Below are 20,329 nucleotides of genomic sequence, written 5' to 3' on the forward strand. Positions count from 1 at the left end.
GCTATTGTATCTGCTAAGGGAGAAAAACAGCACTAGAGGGTCCTAATTTTAATCCGTTTATTCACGAAGACGACAATCGAAGAAGTTGCCGGATTATTGGTCTGAATAATTCGTTATCAAATACGCGTGAATCAGCTCGTACATTTTTCGCTGAAGATTCGATCTGGATGTGTCGCGCCCCGTCCCTCACCACATCGCTCCCAATACAACGAAACTACAATGCTCTGGGAAGAAAAGGTTTTCTTTGTGACCATAGAGCGATACATCCAAAAATTAAAACCGAAATAATTGACGAAACTTCAATAGTGAAAATTAAATTTAATTATTCGAAATCAAAATATATAATTTTTAGACATTACGAAATTAGCATTATATAATAAAAACGAAAACGGATTTCAGTATCTTGAGTCAAAATTCGGGTACGACATCGAAGCAGATATACTCAAATTCATCTTGCAATTTCAATCCAGATTGCAAATATTTAAAACTTTGAATTCCTTCGAACGGATTGTAGTAATTTTCCGAGAGACTGATTCTTATGTCATTTTCTGCAGTGATGTATGTCTCTACAATTCTAACAATCAATCGATAAAATGTAAACTTTAGAATCCGTAGAGGACAACTCGATAAAATATATCCGTTCGTATTACATGCTTTTCTGAAACGATATTCCGTCGGTAACTTCAAGTTAGGAGAAATATTCAAGATTACGGTTATTCCTTCTTTCCTGCAATGTGTTATAGGAAGATGCAATTCGTTGATAAAACAATCTTCCTTAACAACTATTTCGCATATGAATCGAATATTTCTATTCATTCTTTTTACTGCGTTAATAAAATATGCACTTCGATTTACGTAGGACAACCAGGAAGAGAGCAATTCGTTCTTTCTTGGGCATTTAATGGCACAAATACTGTCTGGAATAAACCATGTGTCGTCGAAATCTTTATTTTGCAAGTAACATCTTATTGCATCTCTTTCTACGTCCGTTAAGATCGGTTCAACGAATACTTGCGATTCCAGAAACCATTCAGGCATTGTCAGAAATCGTATGTACGGAAGGAATGGTTCCATGACTTTCCTAAGAGATTTTTCATTATTAACGCTTTTCTTGGCCCATTTTAAAACTATTGAAAATACATCTGCTTCCTCAATAAATCGATTTATTGGCCTGCGAACGAGTCTATCAATAGTTGTTGCTTTACAGTTCAGCCATTCGTCCGATGAAAAAATTTCCTGCCATTTCGAACATAATATATTCCAACATAAATATTCTAATCTCCAATCGTCCAGTTGACATGCAAATTCATATACATAACACACGTCCTTAACTCTTGACAGATTGGTCATGAATTCCCGACATACTCTATTTAAATCACGTATGTTTAATCGTTTGCCTACGCGGAATATGTCCATCGCATTTTTGATTGATTTTATGTTTTCTCGTTTTTCTTCCAGATATCTATAAACAGGCAATATAATTAAAACGGAACTATAATAATAACTAATGTATACGATTTAAAACTGATGGTAATTATCGTTATAGCCGAAGATAACGATATTAATGCAAATTAGAATATGTCATCGTAAGTATTAAATAGATAATTACAGAGACTCACTCTTTAATTTGTTGTAAAATATCCAAGGAGTATGGCAAGTAAAGAAACACTGACGTTTTATTTGAATAAGGACGTAGCAGAATTCTTATTCTTTCGTTATGTTCACATAAAACGGATTTTGAGAAATTTATTTGTCGTTGGTCCTCGCAATATACTGTTATTTGATCCATATATGGTAAATAAATTTTTAATTTTAAGACAAGTAAAATAAGTAAAATTATAAGAAAAATTATTATTGAATTTAGAATATTGTTTCGTTATTAATACATTGTTACGTCGAGTACGTCGAGTTTAAAGTATCGGCTGATCGTAATTAAAGTACATTGTTTAAAGTTGCCTCTAAATTAATTTAGCAGTCCAAATGCAAGAAAATATTGTATGGTGACATTTCAGTACATCGAAAGACATTTCCGTAAAAGTCTTTTTATTAAAATACCACTGTATCACTTTTGGCGCTGCAATCAACAAATGTTTTTATTTGTTGGAGAGACTCGTGCTATAGAGAGTCCTTACCACGCAGAGGCTACTGCTAGACCACCAGTGGCCGAGTGGACTCTGTCTTCGCTCATAGTGGTGTGACCAGTCGCTAAACACTGAGAGTTCGTTGTGGGTTTGCGCCTGGATTGGTCAGGCTAGTAGCTTGGAGTTTTCTGGGTTGTTCTTTTTTTTGCAGATGACGCCTAAGATGACGCCTAAATAGGGGCCATCTCCCCATAAAAGTTTTCCCAGAAGGCATTTTTTCCCCCTTCGTGTATCTTCCTGCCGTCTTCTATAAGGCTAGCTCTTCCGCCGCCTTGCGATTTATCTCTCCTGTCTCTCTTCTTTTCGGAATAAAAGCGAATAGCAATACATTCCTCTATACTCAGGAACAAAGAAGAAGAGGCTACTGCTCAATGTGGTCACCGTTCTGAAACAGTAAAATCGGATCAGTCTCTCAGAGGTTTATGAGGATTGTTGAGTCACTCAATAGATCTCATTATCTTTTATATATTTTAGAGCGTTAATGTCCCAATGATGTATAAGCTTTTATCTATAAAATTCGGACACCTAACCTAACCTAAATGTTCAATTTTATTAATAGATTTCTTTCTTTCTTTTCTTTCTGTCTTTGTATTCTCGGGTTCATATGGAGACTGTAGTCTGGTGACTTTTTCTCCGCGCGCTGCCTTGCGTTTAGGCGAAGCGGTTTGTCTGATAATTAAAACGTTCAAAGGCCTCCACGTGCTGGCGAGGGGGAGATGGGCATACGGCCAGTGAATTGGAGTAAATGAGCGGCCGATATTGAGATCCAAAGACAGAGCTCTGCCCAAGTCTGGGCGGAGTAGCCAGTAGTGTAAGGCAGTTTCCGGCGCGCCGTAATGAGGACAGTCGTTTGAGGCGTGCAGGCGCCGGGAGTGGTTGAAATTAATAGATTATAGCGCGTCGCTCACGTAAATTACAAATGTACATAAAATTGGGGTTACCATAATTTAACTTTATTTTTTTCGGTTGTAAAGGTCATGATAAAATCGAAATTTTTATTCATCTTTAAACGAGATGATCATCACAAAACACGAGAATATTAGGTTTTATCCTACATATTAACGTTAATGCATGTGTATAGCCAGAAAAGTTCCGCGGAAATCACGCAATTCGTCCAAACTAGGCTTTCTCCAACGGGATTTCGGACTTTTTTAACCCGAGAAGTATTCCTGGAAATCCCGCAACTTTCTTAAAAATTCACTTTTTTTTTATTTTGTGTTAAAGTTGACGAAATTTTGCAAATAGGAAGTATAATTACAGGTAACCCCCGTATAACCCGCTTCTATAGCACGAATTCTTTGTAACACGGTTCGAGAATTGCGTAAAACCCTCGTACAACATGAAATGTACAGTAAAAAAAACTGTTAAAAGCGAGCTTTATCTAATTTGAAATTAATCATTTCCTTAACTTATCCTTACTTCGAGATTTGCGAGTCCTCATTGGTATTAGGTGTAACTCACCAGAAGCACTCGCTTGTCACTTTTTCGTTTTGTCATCATGAACTCTGATAACTGTAAACTAGAAAACTTTATTTACTAGATTTTGATGATATGAAACCGTGCTTTACAATTTGTTTATGCTTCTAACACAATAAAGTGTTATAAATTAAAGACACATGGCGGGTTTTCTCATCTTTATTTAGTTGATACGTGTGAAAATTTTTACACGTTTCGGGTTCTTAAGCCCCTCTTCAGCCAACTAAAACATTAAAAAAGAATATAACATACATATAAAAACACAAGTATTGTAGAAATCATAAAAATATAAAACGTACCTTTCACTTACAAAACAATTCTACAAAATCCCTGATATAAAACATATTCTGGACATAAACTTATTATATAACCAATATAAACTATAAAACATATTCTTGATATAAACATACACTGGACAACAACTATCAAATTGGTGTACAATTGATTATGCTTTCTACAAAATCCTTATTTCTTTTGATACACATTCACAATATAATACGAATTTACATAACTTCTACAATATAAATTTACATATCTGACATCTACTATATTTTTTACAATGTATGATTGTTGATTTATTTAACATTTTAATATTTAATATTATAGATTATTATTTGAACTATTGATATTACAATGTCTTGAAGTTGGTAAACATTATTAACATTTAATGTAGATTTACATATTATTTGACTCCCATTACGACATTACAGTTTTTTGTTATTGGTTTATTTAACAGTTCAATAATTATTATTTAGCACATTGATCACAATAATAATAATTTGAATCCAGTGAATACAATCAATATAAATACAATCAATACAATCAATACATAAATACATAAATTTATATACTAGAATTATTTCTCTGTTTTTCTCATACATTAGCTCTTTTTAAATGCACATTTCATCTAATGATAATGGAAAAAATGCAAGCTTCACTTGGTAAGTTCTGTGATTTTTTTTCTCCGCTGATAATGATAATCATTTTGTTAATTTCAGATTCTATATTAAAATTTCCTAAAATTCTATGAAGAGATTTTGTGGATGATAAATAAAAAGTTTTTGAAAGTAAACGATAACTTTTTGGACTACAATGAAATGTGGATAATGCTGTTGCTTATGTACTGCATGACCATTTGATACATTTAAAATCTAGAGTTGACCCCTGAGCAATTTCCTTCTTCTTTTTCTCTGCTATTACAACACACGATTACTTAATTTAAAATTCAAACATGTTACTTTATAAATTATTAAAGTACATTAATATTTGCTTGTTTAGGTTGGATGCAGTTATTTTCTAGGACTATTGCAGTTATTTTCTAAGGATAATATTAAGATGACCACAGAAACTAATTTTCATCGTAAACATCCGTTTCGCTACACCACAACTGGGCTACAAAAAAAATTTTTTCACTTAGCAAGCATACGATTTAGCGAATATATATATATTTGTAAATATTAGTAAAGTATATATAAATACAAACATTAGACTTATGAAGCACGAGTTATGATTTATGAATTATGTGTAAAAGAATTATTTCCAAATTAGAAAAAGAAAGTGTTTTGGAACAATGTAGAGTAGCATCGTTAATTACTCTGTCAGAAGCGGTTAAATATATTTGATAATTACAAAATGTTCTTTTAACTCGTTCCTTAAATATATTATTTAAATTTACCGGATATTATTATATCAATAGAATGGTGATTTTTATATAGAATACAGGAAAAAATTTGTATTTTGTCTATTATTGATCTCTCATTTTGTCGCCCAGATGTCTGGCACCCAGTTAGCGATAGACCAGTTGACGGTGTCTTTCATTATACAGTCGTTAACCTTGTAAATACCCAACACAAAATAATGAAAAACTTCGAGAAAAAGCTATCCACTAATAGTTCATACAGACATATTCGGTCCTATCACAAGCTTTTCGACTATTTAAAGAATAATTTTGATTACAACCCTGTAATAAGTTCTTGGTTAAACATCCCGTTTTGTACAGTACATAATACTTTGCCAAGTTTATTTTATAAATTTAATATTTTTGTGTTTATTATATATTTAACTGGCTGTTACCCGCACGGATTTTGCAAGTAAACACCATTTATATTCAGTGTTTCAACAACTATACTAATTATTATATAACACCTACCGCTGAGAATAATGAGATTCGCTAAGAATCAAACGAACTGTTTTCAATTTGATCAATTTTCTGGAACGTTTACAATCGTTCTACAATGGAATTAATATGCAATAACAAATTCGAATTTAAAACGGTTCGAACATTTGGTAAAAAAATCGAAATATATGAAAATATTTATAACAATGTCTTAATAAATGTTATCAATTTAATACACATAAGTACTCAATAAAGACTAAACGTAACAAAAAATCGCATCTAAAATAATACAGTAGAAGCCGTTCTTCAGGTTAAGCCTTAATCCTCTTCCCGTCCCCCAGCAGGGAGAATATCGAAAAATTCCTTTTTAGCGTGCGTTTTCATGACGTATCCTAACTGTGTACCAAATTTCACCACTTTAGGTTCAGCGGTTTGCTCTGGGCGATGATGAATCAATCAGTCAGTCAGGTGAAGTAATTTTATATATTAATATTTCGATTATTATAAACAAACATGTTTTATAACACAGAAAAATTAAATAGCGATATACTTTCGTGTTACGTAATTTGTTTTAAATTAAATAAATCAAAAATATGATTAAAAATTGCAGCCCGGCATTGTGACGATGTCACAATAAAGGATTGATCGTGTTATATATTTATTCTAATCTATATCTATATCTATAAATGGACGTGTATGTCCCTATATTTCACTTTTCCGCCAAAACTACACTTCGCACGTGAATGGTGTTTGTATGTGGTGGTAGCCCCAAGTCTCCATTCGTGCACTGTGGGGGTCGCGTCTCGATAGCTATAAGGATGCGGGAGATATGGGGCTGAAAGTGGTTGAAAGTGCTTTTCTATTTCGAATGTTATGTTCAAATTTGTTCGAATTTAATTCGAACAATATTCGAATTAAATTCGAACATAAAATTCGAATATTGGTTCGATTATAGAACGATTGTAAACGTTCCAGAAACGTTGAAAATAGTTCGTTTGACTGGACGTAAAAATTCTCTAATTAGTCTGGAAACGGGGGACCTAATTCTTGCATTTTGTGAAAACGGGTAAGATTGGCTATAATGTAATTATCTTAATCTTCACTATCATTACTTTTTGCTCAGCGAAGCGGGTCCTTGCAGCTAGATTCTAGATTACTTAGAAAAACAGTCTTTTATATATATATAAAAAACTATATTACATACAAATAAGAATCCAGCGAAGCGGGTCCTTGCAGCTAGTAAAATATAAAATACAGAAGGATTATATTTTCTGCAATGCTTTTATTCTAAAATTTCTATTTTTTATTGTATAGAAATACAGTTCTAACTTTATAAAATTTATCATACATTAATCACGTAGGCCTACTTATACAAGTATATATAAAAGTGCAAATAATAATTAAAAATAGTTAAATTATTTTTCAGAAACAATATATTTTTTCAAATATAAGATATTTTTATAAGCGAACCTTTTTTAAACCAACATTTTTTAATAGTCCCATTAATGTCTCCAGCTGAAATGAATTCTAATGTGTCACATTTTCGCACAATAAAATACTCTTAATAGCGTATAGATTAACATTTTTATCTGATTGGGTTACAAATTTCAAAATTGCAAGCTTATACATTCCCACTGTCATTTATTTGTCCTTCATTAATCTGAATAAATAGATGAAAATTAATATTAGAAATGAAACGCTTAGGAGCAGGTAGTACCGATTAACTATAAACGAACTTTGATTTAAATTAGGAGTTATTATTTCAATTCAAAAATTTTTCCCTAAACGGAGTTAGATAGATGACAAGCACGACTTCATTGTTAACAGAAAATGTATGATGCACAAGGGCAAGACACTACTAAAATTGAGAGCTTGTGACCATGTTACAATAAGTAATTTCTCATTTACTTTTAACTTCACCAATGAATTCTATCTTAAATTTGTAATTTTTTAAAATATTTTAAACAGTTTCTTTTGTAACTTTCTAAATGAACTTCTCTATTTAAATTCCGTAATCTGATATATGTTCTAGTTCTTTGCTAAACATGAGATAATTTCATCTCATATTTTAAAAGATTTAGTGAATTTTTAGTGTTTTCTGTAAAAGTCTTTTATGTTAATTATTTATTTGATAAAAATAAACAAGAATTAACTATTCGTTACTTCTGTGACAATGCCGATGGGCTCCCCTATACTTCGGCACCACGGGACCGAAGGGTCGACATCGCGTCGGCGAAGATCGCAATGACAAATTTCCACTGTGTCTTTACGAACAGACACAGTTATGTTCTCGCGCAAACGATCACGTGTGTGAGCGAACGGATTCGAGATGGAGTGAGAGACAACGCACCGGAAGTGACTTACACAGAGACGAGTTAACGTAACAACCGTTTAATTGGTAACGACAGATAATGCAGGACATACAATATATCGATTTTAAATATGATAGATTTTAGATACATGGGATATGATAGATATTACATATATAATGGACAGGGTTAACTTAAAGTTCCGTGGTTCTCGACAGATAGAGAGAGTTTACAGGAAATGTGCGTGGCGATAAATACCTGGTATGTGGTTGATAGGTTGATAGATGACGACGTTACTCGGCGATTTTAATCCCAACAAGGGTAATGAAGGTAAGGGGCCAATGAAGGTAATCCAACACAGAACGTTTCAATGTAATCCAACACTTTGGCACTCAATAAGTTCGGTTTTCACGGACGTGATGACTTTGGAGCCGAAAATTTTAGTTAGAAGGCTGGGTGACGACTATATCCATCGGAGGAACGGCGGCGACTCCTCTTTATTGTTCTTGAACTGTTGAAAATCGAGATATTAGGTCGAGAGATGATGAGAAAGCGTCGTTGCTAGGCCTGAGAACTTAACAGATGTTTTTCTCCCAGGTGTAAAAGTTGACAGTTATTTAACGAGATTATAGCTACGAAGTAATGCTATGAAATAATGATGTAAACATACAAAAAAGTCAGTACTCGGCTCCTCACAGTATGTTTGCTTTGCTACTGACGTTGTGCTCAGATCGGACCTGATATGCACGGGTCCGATCTGATATGCAAATGATAGTTATTTCATCAAATTGTATCAATTGATAATTATATAAATTATTTAAATTGCTTCGAACATACAAATTACTTCATTAAAATACCTCAATGTCCTTGATTACTATAATATAAATTACTATTTAATACCAGTTACTGTATGATATTAAGTAATATTCATTTATTCAATGCTGACAATTCATATCATTGGAAATAGTAAATGATAGAACTCACCAAATATTAATAGTATCAATCTTCGTAATACAGAAACCTCTCTGCAAAATTTCAGAAATTATCGACAAAAAACATAGGAATTAGTATTAAGCTTCAAATAAAGTGAACAAAATCGTGACTTTCCCCACACACCCACGCTATAACACTCATAACTACAGAAATTACCTCCAAATATTTTTGCATTTCCCGTCGTTTGAACGGGTCCTAAGTCCAAAAATGTAAAAATCTGGGAAGTGGTTATTTTTTAAATCTGATCCCTGTACTTTCCTCTGTTATAACAGCTGAGAAAGTAAAAATGGGCTGGTAGAACGTCATGACATCTGATGGATACGAGTAATCTTAACCAATTCACTAGCGTCTTGAATGGAGTGGTATTACCTATATTCTTACACAATAACTAAAATCTTTTTGTTCGCAATCGGCGATCGCCGATCGAATTGTACGTCATCGTCTTATGTATTGACTAGGGTTTCTCATTTCGCGGTCTTTTTCTTATCCCTTTAGAAGTGATCTGTTTCCATGGATCCCGGGAAATCCCGGGATAGAATTAATTATTTTTAAAATATAAAAAATATCTTGAAATCATTTTTAATTTTTAAAAGTAATTTAATACGTTCTGCGACCTCCAAAATCATAATATTCATAATGCTGTGTATAATATATATTAAAATCACCTCTGAATTACGTAGAAATTTTCACAAATAGAAAAAACTTATAAAAGTTTGTTGGAAACTGCTTACAAACAAAATACCTTTGAGTTAAGTTGAAAATTTAAAGAAGAAATGAACTTAGATCAAACTTCTAACTTAGAAGGTAATTTTCGTTATTTAAATAAAACATACTACAAATTATTATTGTATATTTTTATAATATTTTGAAAATCAAAGATGGTCAATACTCCCTCCGATCACTCAATCTGGTTATTATTTTAATAATGAAAAGTCCCGCTGCTGAAAATGTCCTTTCCAATTCAATTGATACGGATGGAATTGTCTTAAATGTGTTTAAGATAAGACGAATGTTATGTGTTTTTTCACCCGTAGTCTGGAAGATTTCAAGTTCGTTTTAGAGATGCGTGCAGTACTTTTTTGCCATTCAAGTATTCTTGATTTGTCTACTTTATTTGCTTTAATAATGGCGGTATCAAGTTTATAGTTCGATAATTCGGCAGTTCGTTTGGCTTTAATAATCAGGTTTATGAAGAAAATATTCATACTTGCACACTTCGTAGTCGTTTGTATTCTTGCCCAATTTGCACAACCTGGTATAATGCAGTTATTGAAGCTACTGGGCATAGTTAAAATTAAAACAGCATCGGCACAATTATTCAAAATACAGTACTACAGGTTCTAACAAGTAAAGTATTCACAGAATCCTGTCACAAATAAGTGTGAGAACCGAGGGTATAGGGTTGATACCTATATCACTTACAGACACACGATCGTGAGATCGGCTCACTAACTTTTTTATAGAAGGGCGGCAAATTATGTTTAAGAACGATCTGGACTGTGAAGTCTAGATCTACGTCAGGATTCCTTTGACACCAGTTAATCAAATTTATAACACGCGGATTAACACGCGTAAGATGCATGCAAGATGATGGTTGATCTAAAAGACGGCAGAGACATTTCTTAACAAATAAACAAATATTTAATAAAAGTAAATAGATAAATTCATACAACAATCTAATACTCTAATACTAAAACTAAACCTATGCTTATTCTACAAGAGCGTTTTCGAGAGAGAGTTTACATCAATCTATTTCTAATATTACCTTCACCTGTAAATCGTTAACATCTTTTCCCTTGTATGCTTTCTTCTTCAAGGATTATCTTTCTTACTTAATCCTGTATTTAATAGAGGGGAAGGTGGTATTATGGAACCCCAATTACATTTTAGTGAATTGTAAACAAGGTATCATAACTACACCCACATTTTTTGTGCGAAAAGTACTGGTAACTATTAAACTAAATGTTCCTAATTGGATTTTTCGTTAGTGTAACTATAAGTGTGGTTTTTGAAGGCTTTTGTACAAAAAGTCAGAAAGTAGGCTTAGAGAAAATCGGGTGGTAATATGGAACCTTACTGTATATTTTCAAAAAATGCTTTAATGTAGCCAAAATCAAATAGGAAAGAACAAAAAATGTTAAATAATTACAAAATTATTTACTCCAATGTATTTTATCGCAAAAACGCTTTTATAATAGAAAAATATGACCTTCATCAACAATATATATTCCAGCAGCTCTTTTTCGATATTCTCAGGAAGAATTGGCTTTCTACCTAGTGTCTTTTTCACAAATTGCTCTGTACGAATGTCTGCTTGCAAAGAGAGAGTTCGAAGGAGTTGCGTTCCATATTACTGTTAAAACATCAATGGGGTCCATATTTCACGCATCGCCATCTCGAATTAACTTATGTCTGTCGAGACCAAAATTTAAAAACATGAACATCACACAGATTAATATGTACCCCTAAGTCTTTGGAACGGAATACATGCACCAGTGAACCTATAACTACACGATTTATATTTTAAAAATAATTAAATTCACTTAGCATTCAAAACTTGCGAATTTTGAAAAAAACAAATTTGCTGATTAAATACGGACAACTGTTTAACTGAAGTAAAACAGGTTTTCCCCTCGCTATGGATGTCTGCCTAGTTCAGTTCAGCCACATTCCGCTACAGTTCGTCTTTATTATCAGTTCGAAATGGAGTGGTTCCATAATACCCGCAGTGTTCCATAATACCACATTCTCTTCTATTCTTATAAGAGTTCGTGGAGCTCGTTTCTTATTAATAACTGGTTTCTTCGTATGGCTTTACTTTTTTATTGGACTGCCTTATACCGTATGTCTAAATTTCTTACGTATTTCCTTAGTATGACAATTGTCTCTTCTTTATGGACTGCTTCTTAGGTATTGTATTGTACATATGGCAAGACCTTCCTCTAACGGACTGCTGCCTCGAGTGGCGCGAAAAGAGCCCTTTTATTGGTTCTTCTGCACCGTGTTCAAAATTATAAACTCATCAACAGTTCGCCTGGGAAAGGAAATCAACTTCCTTTCAAATTTTGCTGTTTCCTTCGTTTTGTGTAAATCTCGATGAAGTTCGAAATATTATTTTCTCTAAAATTTTTAGTTTATTTTTGAACCTATTATATTGTCTATAAACTCTCTCACCCGTTTCGACCCTCACATAACCTACATGTTATTTATTGACAATCTGTGAGATGTCACAACAAGCAAAAATTTAAAAAACTAATAAGCGTGCTTAAAATTAATAAATACAAATGTATTCTGACAGTTTATGAGTTAATTATATTTTCTATTTGCAAAATTTCCTCAACTTTAACACACACAAAAAGTAAACTTCGAAATAATTTGCGGGATGAAAACAATTTCCCGGGTCAAAAAAACACAGGAATCCTAAAACTTATCCTGGAGAAACGTTGACTGTCATATTACTCATAAATGGGTGATGCAGCTTTTTTACCCTAAGCTTTGTCAGTCAAATTTGTTAATGCATTTAAAGCAAATATCTTTTACGGAAATGTCTTCCTGAGGTTCTGAAATGTCGCCATACTCTATTTGGTTAGAATGGTAAATAAATTTTATTGGCATCATTACATTGGGTATTTTAATTACAATCAGCCGATACTTTATACTCCATGCATGTAACAATGTATTAATAACGAAACAATACTCTAAATTCAATAATAATTTTTGTCATTTATCTTACAAATTTAAAATTTATTTAATATCATGGATCAAATTACAGTACGATGCAAAGACCAACGACAGATCAATCTCTCAAAATCCGTTCTATGTGAACATAGCGACAGAATAAAACTCATGCTACGTCCTTATTAAAACACAATATCAGTCTTCCTTTACTTGCCGTCGTACTCCTCCGATATTTTGAAACAAATCAAAAAGTGAGTTTCTGTAATTATCTTTTAAATATTTACGTTGACATATTATAATTTACATTAATAACGTTTTCTGATATAACGGTAATTACAATCAATTTTAAATCATATACAGTAGTTCTAATTATAGTTTCGTTTTAATCTCATTTTCTGTTTATAGATATCTGAAAGAAGGACGAGAAACCATAACTTCAATGCAAAATGCAATGGACATATTCTGCGTATGCAATCGATCAGGCCTAAGTAATTTAAGAAAAGTATGTCGAGATTTTATGACTGATACGCCAAGAGTTAAGAACGTGTGTTATGTATATGATTTTGCATGTCAACAGGACGATAAGAGATTAGAATATTTATGCTGGAATATAGGGGAGATCGGGGCAAGATCGGCATGTTAAGCTTTAATTAAATTTTGTGTAATAAATACTGCTGTAAACTGAAAAAAAAGCTTTGCATATTGTCTATTGGAATGTTACCTTACTATAGAACTGGTTAAAATCAGTTTGGAAATAAAAATAATTAAAATAATTACAACTTTACAAGAAGAGAGAAATTGACGAAGTTGCCCCGGGTATAGGGGCAAGATCGGCAACTTCTCTCTTTTTGTAAAGTTGTAATTATTTTAATTATTTTTATTAAAGTTGCCCCTGGTATAGGGGCAACAGTAATGGGGCAAGATAGGCACGTATATAAAATTATGTTATTAACAATGTATAAGTTGGAATTCACTATTAAAACAAAGAAATACAAATCCAACACCCATTTAATATTATTACAACGAAATGCAAGTTCAAAGACATATATACATGAATAACAAATGCAAACATGTTTTCATTTATCATCTGTTTGATTTTTATCCTTTGCTTCTAATGTGGCTTTATGTTGCCGATCTTACCCCGCTAGTCATGATTTCGAAACATTAAGTACAACCCTGAGAACAGAATGCCAAGCCACGATCTGGCCACGTGAATAAGTTGAAGTTACATCCTTCTAACAGGAAAAGTAACTTTCGTTATCATGGAATTATAACAAAACCTGCCAATTCAATATAAATGGAAAAAAAATATTATATGGAATTGAACGAAAATGAAAATTTGCTTGATAATTCAACTACGCTTGTTGGAGAACAATAAAAACACTACACTCAACAAGCCACCAATAAAACTCAACTGCCTAACCTATAACCAAAGTCTCCTTTTAATTTGTTTTTTAAAAAAAGCGCTTGACAAACTTGCCCCGCATGCCGAAGTTGCCCCGATCTCCCCTATTAAGTTCGAAATGGCAGGAAATTTTCTCATCGGACAAATGGTTGAACTGTGAAGCAGCAACCATGGATAGACTCGTTCGCAGGCCAATAAATCGATTCATCGAGGAAGCAGATGTCTTCTCGATTGTTTTAAAATGGGCCAAGAAAAGTGTAAATAATGAAAATTCTCTTAGACAGGTTATGAAACCATTTCTGCAATACATACGATTTCTAACAATGCCAGAATGGTTTCTGGAATCTCAAGTGTTCGTTGAACCGATTTTAACGGACGTAGAGAGAGATGCAATAAGATGCTATTTGCAAAATAAGGATTTCGACGAGACATGGTTTATTCCGGACAGTATTTGTGCCATTAAATGCCCAAGAAAGCATGAATTGCTTTCTTCCTGGTTGTCTTACGTAAATCGAAGTGCATATTTTATTAACGCAGTAAAAAGAATGAATACAAATATTCGATTCATATGCGAAATAGTTGTTAAGGAAGATTGTTTTATCAACGAATTGCATCTTCCTATAACACATTGCAGGAAAGAAGGAATAACTGTAATGTTGAATTTTTCTCTTAACTTGGAATTAGGGACGAAATATCAGTATAGAACAGCATGTAATACGAACGGATATATTTTTTTGAGTGGTCCTCTACGGATTCTAAAGTTTACACTTTATCGATTGGTTGCTAAAATTATAGAGACAGACGTGGTTGCAGAAAATGACATAAGAATCAGTCTCTCGGAAAATTACTACAGTCCGTTCGAAGGAATTCAAAGTTTTAAATATTTGCAATCTGGATTGAAATTGCAAGATGAATTTGAGTACATCTGCTTCGATGTCGTACCCGAATTTTGAAGAGGGATAAGTTACTGAATTTCGATTTCGTTCTTATTATATAATGCTAAATTTTTTAATGCAAATTATATATTCGAATTTCAAATAATTAAATTTAAATCTTACTTTCGATTTCACTTCAATTATTTGTATTTATTTTATTTTTTGCTTTAGTTACATTATAGACACAAAGTAAACTTTTCATTTCAGACCTATTATAAGTTTGGCCAAGCCCATCACTGTAGTGTTGAGGGACAGGGTGCGATACATTCAGATCAAATCATCAGTAAAAATGTTTGGGATATCTCATTTAGATGGAATCTCGAATCCCTCAGAGTACTCTTGACCTCTTTGCCCTCTGCATTCTAAAGGTGGATTCACACTAAGATTGTCTATCCTCTCGTCTCTCTTCATCTGCAATAGAACCACATATCTTTTAATAAATCACAATGCTCCTGAAATTCCGAGTAACTAAAACTATAGATATAAAAGTAACCACGCATCGTCTGTGGGGTGCCATTTTTTGATTATGATTCACTATACTCACAGCTTGTAAAATGCAAACATTTCTTTAACCTTCTAAATACCCAATTCAAAATAATAAAAAAATTTCGAGAAAAGGCTATCCACTTATAGTTTATACAGACTAAAACCGAATTCTCTGGATTTGCTTAGCACTCTCGCATGCTTAAGAGAAAGTTCAGACTGTCGTTATACTTTATATGAGAACAAATATGCCAACAATAATTTATTCTATTCATTCTAACGTGTAAACTCTTTATCAATTGTGTTTGCTTTTAAATTCACAGCTAGCGGCTGGTTGTTTTAAGTCAGTGCGATGCTTGCGAGAACTCGATCGCTTGCTCGTGTGGAGATTGGCCGCAGCAAACAAGTGCGTGCGTATGGCGTCATTCGAAGCATTTAACAAGACCAGATTGTATCGAAAGCTTGCGGTACCCAGGCAGCGTACATGTGTTGTGTACAGGGGCGAATATATATAGAGATTAATAGGGTTTAAGCCCTAAGCCCCCACTGTCAAGGGCCCACAAAATTTGAATTATTATCATAAATTTTTAATACTTTTTCATTATAATATATTTCATATATTTTATGTGTAGATATAATGGGCTTTACAATAGTCCATACTTTTTTATTGAATCCAAATAACGTTTAGTGTCTATTGTTTGATGCCAGATATACACCTATTATTATTGTCACAACTTTCAGCATGCCCAAACACTTTGATCAGGATTCGCCCGATACAGACATGTTCGTTCCTAACACAAACATTTAAACTATTTAAATAATAACTTAATGATTACAACCCAATAATAAAATCCTGGGTAAATGATTATCGCGTATTTACAAAATAAAAATCACTAATTATTCTTTTCAAGGCTGCCTTCCCATTTTTATTTTTACTTTTATTTCCCTCCTGGTACTGTTGTGCTTAACCGCGTAGAGCAGGCTACAGAGGTCACAATGAAGTACAATAAGTTAAAAAATCATAAGCAGAGATAAAAATGAGAAATTAAATGCATTGAAATCAACGATACACGAGTTAATAAATACAACCTGACAATACATACATAACACTAATTGGATATACGAGCAAAATACATGACATAAAACATAAATGTCGCATAACTTTTTTTTGTAATGGATAATAAATAAATAGACATAAACATTATACCACTCCCAAGGGAACGATTGACATATAATAGAAAATAATCGTGATGAGTTTACAAACGAATGAAATAAAAGTAGCGAATGATAGTTTTTATATTATAGAGTTTTATAAATTCACATTGTTATAACACATCTTTCCTTCCGAGATGGTTTGATAAACAGGAAAATATATTAATCGTATCGAGTAGATTGCTAAGAGGTTGTCTAATATCCAACAGCATCGAACAGTCAATGATGGAGTTCCGGACACCATCGAAATTTCTCACCCACAAGAAATTCATAAGGCTCGTCTCAGTCAAAAGCGGTTTTGTTTGTAACTGAGAAAATACTAAGGCCATTATATGTTTAATTGTTTAGTAATACTAATTTAAAGTACTTAAGTAGCTAAATACAATAAGGCTACTTATTTTTCACAGCGTGCAATACATAGAGGAATTGACACACGTGCCCACTTGTTGTTTTGAGTGTACCAATCCCGAAACGTTTTGCTCAAGTGATTCAACTTTGTCATCACGTGGCCTCCATCTCTATATGAAGCTTTGTGATATCATAGATGACAGATGCTACTACAAACCAATGAACATTTTACTTGGAACGAAAAAAATGTCACTGCACTCCAGTATTGTTCTATTGGGCCTGGTAGCCTTTAATTATATTGATCAAAATATTTAATAAAATATCAATAATTTAAATTTCTACTTTATTTACGCTTCGAAAATATTGTAATTGCAAATAAAATAAAATTTAATGCATTTCCATTGCCTAAAGTGGGAAGAGTGTAATTTGGGCGGAAGTACTTTTAAGAATTTCATATTCATTGCATTTTAAAAGCTTTGAGTGTAGTCAGTTGTGATAATAAATAAATATCAAAATAAGGAAACTTTGTCTGTACGATATCTATAGTCTTATACCAAGGTCTTAGAATATAAGGTTGCCTGGTAGAGAAGAAACGCTTCTCATTGGTTGCTTATTTGACGTCACTCGTAAGCATCTTACCATGTAAACATCTTACTCCAAACCTTTGCTATTATACTCTCGCCTTTCGAAAACAAAAACCGACGGAAAATTCACGAGACTGTCGGAAGTGCCCGCCCGATAGTCTCGCGAATACTATAAAAGAATTGTTTCTGTGAGAAAAATAAAAGGCTGGAATTACAAGGGAAAGTTTCAAAGTTCGGAAGAATACTATACCGATTTATATATACCGTGTTAAACGTCGATGTTAACGACTCTCGCGCTCCGAAAAGTTTCGAATTGTTGTCTGAGACAAAGGAAGACCAATTGGTATTCATTATTTTTTGTCGCTTCATTTTGTGTTTTTCTGTGAGGTGTACGTTAACCGATCATTCACTGTATATACATTTGCCTACTTACTAACAACTAAACCTAGCTGACAAAGCATTTTTACAGTCATTCTCGAATTCAATGAACAAGGTAATTTCTCTCCGAAGGCAAGACAAGTTTTAATTTGTTGATGTGATAATTCCTATAAAATAACGATGTTTGAGCCGCTTAATGATTGAAATTTTAATTTGTTTCCTAGTGTTATAAACGAATTTAATGTGCAATTAAATACAGTGTCAATGTCCGTATAATAGATGTTGCCTTGTCCATTTATAGACGATTAAAATAGTCGTTAAAACGTTGCCTTGTTTTCTTCTTCACTTTTCCGATCGTCAAACTCTCGTTGTTCTATGTGACTTTAATGTAAGCGAAGTGGAACGACGAGTCCTGTGATACTATCGAAGTGTCTGTCTGTCAATTAAAAAAGAAAAAGCCGATGCGGGATGAAAAGTCAAGTCCGATGAATTAAGTCGTAGCCAGATGAAACGTCATTTGCAAGTGACAGAATGGTATTCGGTGAAAAGTCGACATCGGAAGATAACGTCGGTAGAGAAAAGTTTTTTCTACCTAAGCTTCTTCCGCTTCATGGATTATTGCACGATCACTTTTGACTTTTGCCAGTCGAGTCTTATCTCGCGTGATCGACACTACACTTCCGGGTATCGTCATTCAAGGTAGTCGACCACAGTCGAGGTGTTAATTTAATTTCATGTAAATTGTAAGATTTCTAATGAAGAAATAATTTTAAAAATATGATAGATGATCGTGTTAATTATAACAAAAAGTCACAAATGAATATTATAAAAAATTTCTATTAAATACATCTTCCAACTTCCATAATAATAATATTAATAAAGCTGTGTAAAATATGTATAAAAAATTTCTTTTGGATTACGTAGAAATTTTTACAAATTGAACAAATTTATTAAACCGACTGTAGAAGCTTTCTGTAGAAGAGAGTCGAGTTTGATAACTACTGACACAACTCTGAAATTTGTCTTAGACAAACTAAAAAGCCAGGACACAATCTTGAGTGCCAACCTTTCCGAGTCACTCCGCAAAAAAATCAGAGAACGGCGTCTTACAGAGGTCACAGGGATGCTGATTTACATACAGAACCCGAAGAAGTATGACCAAAAAGTTAGAAAGCCCGATTATTATTTCACAATGCCGAAAAAAATGTAATGCGCCAGGAGACGAAAAGTATGCTGAATCTTGTAAATACATATGTAGTGGAACAAGCAGCAATGGCAGAGGATATTACTGAGGTGGAGAACGATGATCCAGATAATATCTTCACGGACCTTTCGTACAAGTGAAAATTATAACAAAATTATAAAACTCTATAATATAAGGACTGTCATTCGCTTGTGAACTCATAACGATTGCTTTCTATTATTTCTCAATCGTTTTCCTGGGAGTGGTATAATGTTTATGTCTATTTATTTATTTTCCATTAAAATAGTAAAAATTATGCAACATTTATGCAACTCTTGTATTTTACTCGTACTGTATATCCAACTAGCAGGTGGGCCCGGCGTTGCTCGGGCAAAAGTAACGATAACTAAGATAAAGATTATTACGTTACAGTCAACCTTACCCGTTTTCACAGAATGCAAGAATTGGGTCCCCTTGTTTCCAGACTAATTAGAGAACTTTTAGATGGGTCTAAAAATATGTTCGATTTCCCGCAAAAACGAAAAAAACTGCATCTGCGTATTGCACGTCGCTTTCTCTTAACAATTCCATTGTTACGTAACATTTCCATTGTTGACACTTCCATTGTTACTTAAAACTTTTATTGTTACTTAAAACTTCCATTGTTACTTAGCACTTCACATTGTTACTTAACACTTCCATTGTTGATGGAAGTGTTAAGCCTTAATCCTGTCCCTCTCCCCCGTGGGGAGGAATTTCGAAAAATCCCTTCTTAGTGTGCGTTCTCCTAACGTACCCTAACTGTGTACCAAATTTCAGCTTCCAACTCCTAACCGTTTGGGCTCCGCACTTATTAATATTATTATTATCATCAACCCGTCTCGATTATATTATAGATTAGTGTTATGTATGTATTGTCAGGTCGTATTTAATAACTCGTGTATCCTTGATTTTAATGCATTTATTTTCTTATTTTTATCTCTGCTTCTGATTTTTTAACTTATTGTACTTTATTGTATCCTCTGTAGCCTATTCTACATGATTAAGCACGTAGAGTAGGTTAAGCACGTGGTTAAGCACAGCAGTAC

At 33.2% G+C, this 20,329-nt stretch overlaps 1 protein-coding gene across 1 annotated transcript; it reads right to left on the bottom strand.

Annotated features, from left to right (window-relative positions):
- Positions 1-311: 311 nt before the first annotated feature.
- LOC111630778 lies at positions 312-1,868 on the bottom strand. Its single transcript, XM_023374925.1, has 2 exons — positions 1,620-1,868; positions 312-1,462 (listed from the first exon to the last, which is right to left on the bottom strand). Exons 1-2 carry the CDS (start codon positions 1,787-1,789, stop codon positions 409-411), a joined length of 1,224 nt encoding a protein of 407 aa, XP_023230693.1. The 5' UTR covers positions 1,790-1,868; the 3' UTR covers positions 312-408.
- Between the last annotated feature and the right edge of the window lie 18,461 nt (positions 1,869-20,329).

Source organism: Centruroides sculpturatus, unplaced genomic scaffold (assembly GCF_000671375.1).
Source record: "Centruroides sculpturatus isolate CEXI.00-Female unplaced genomic scaffold, Cexi_2.0 scaffold638, whole genome shotgun sequence".
NCBI lineage: Eukaryota > Metazoa > Arthropoda > Arachnida > Scorpiones > Buthidae > Centruroides > Centruroides sculpturatus.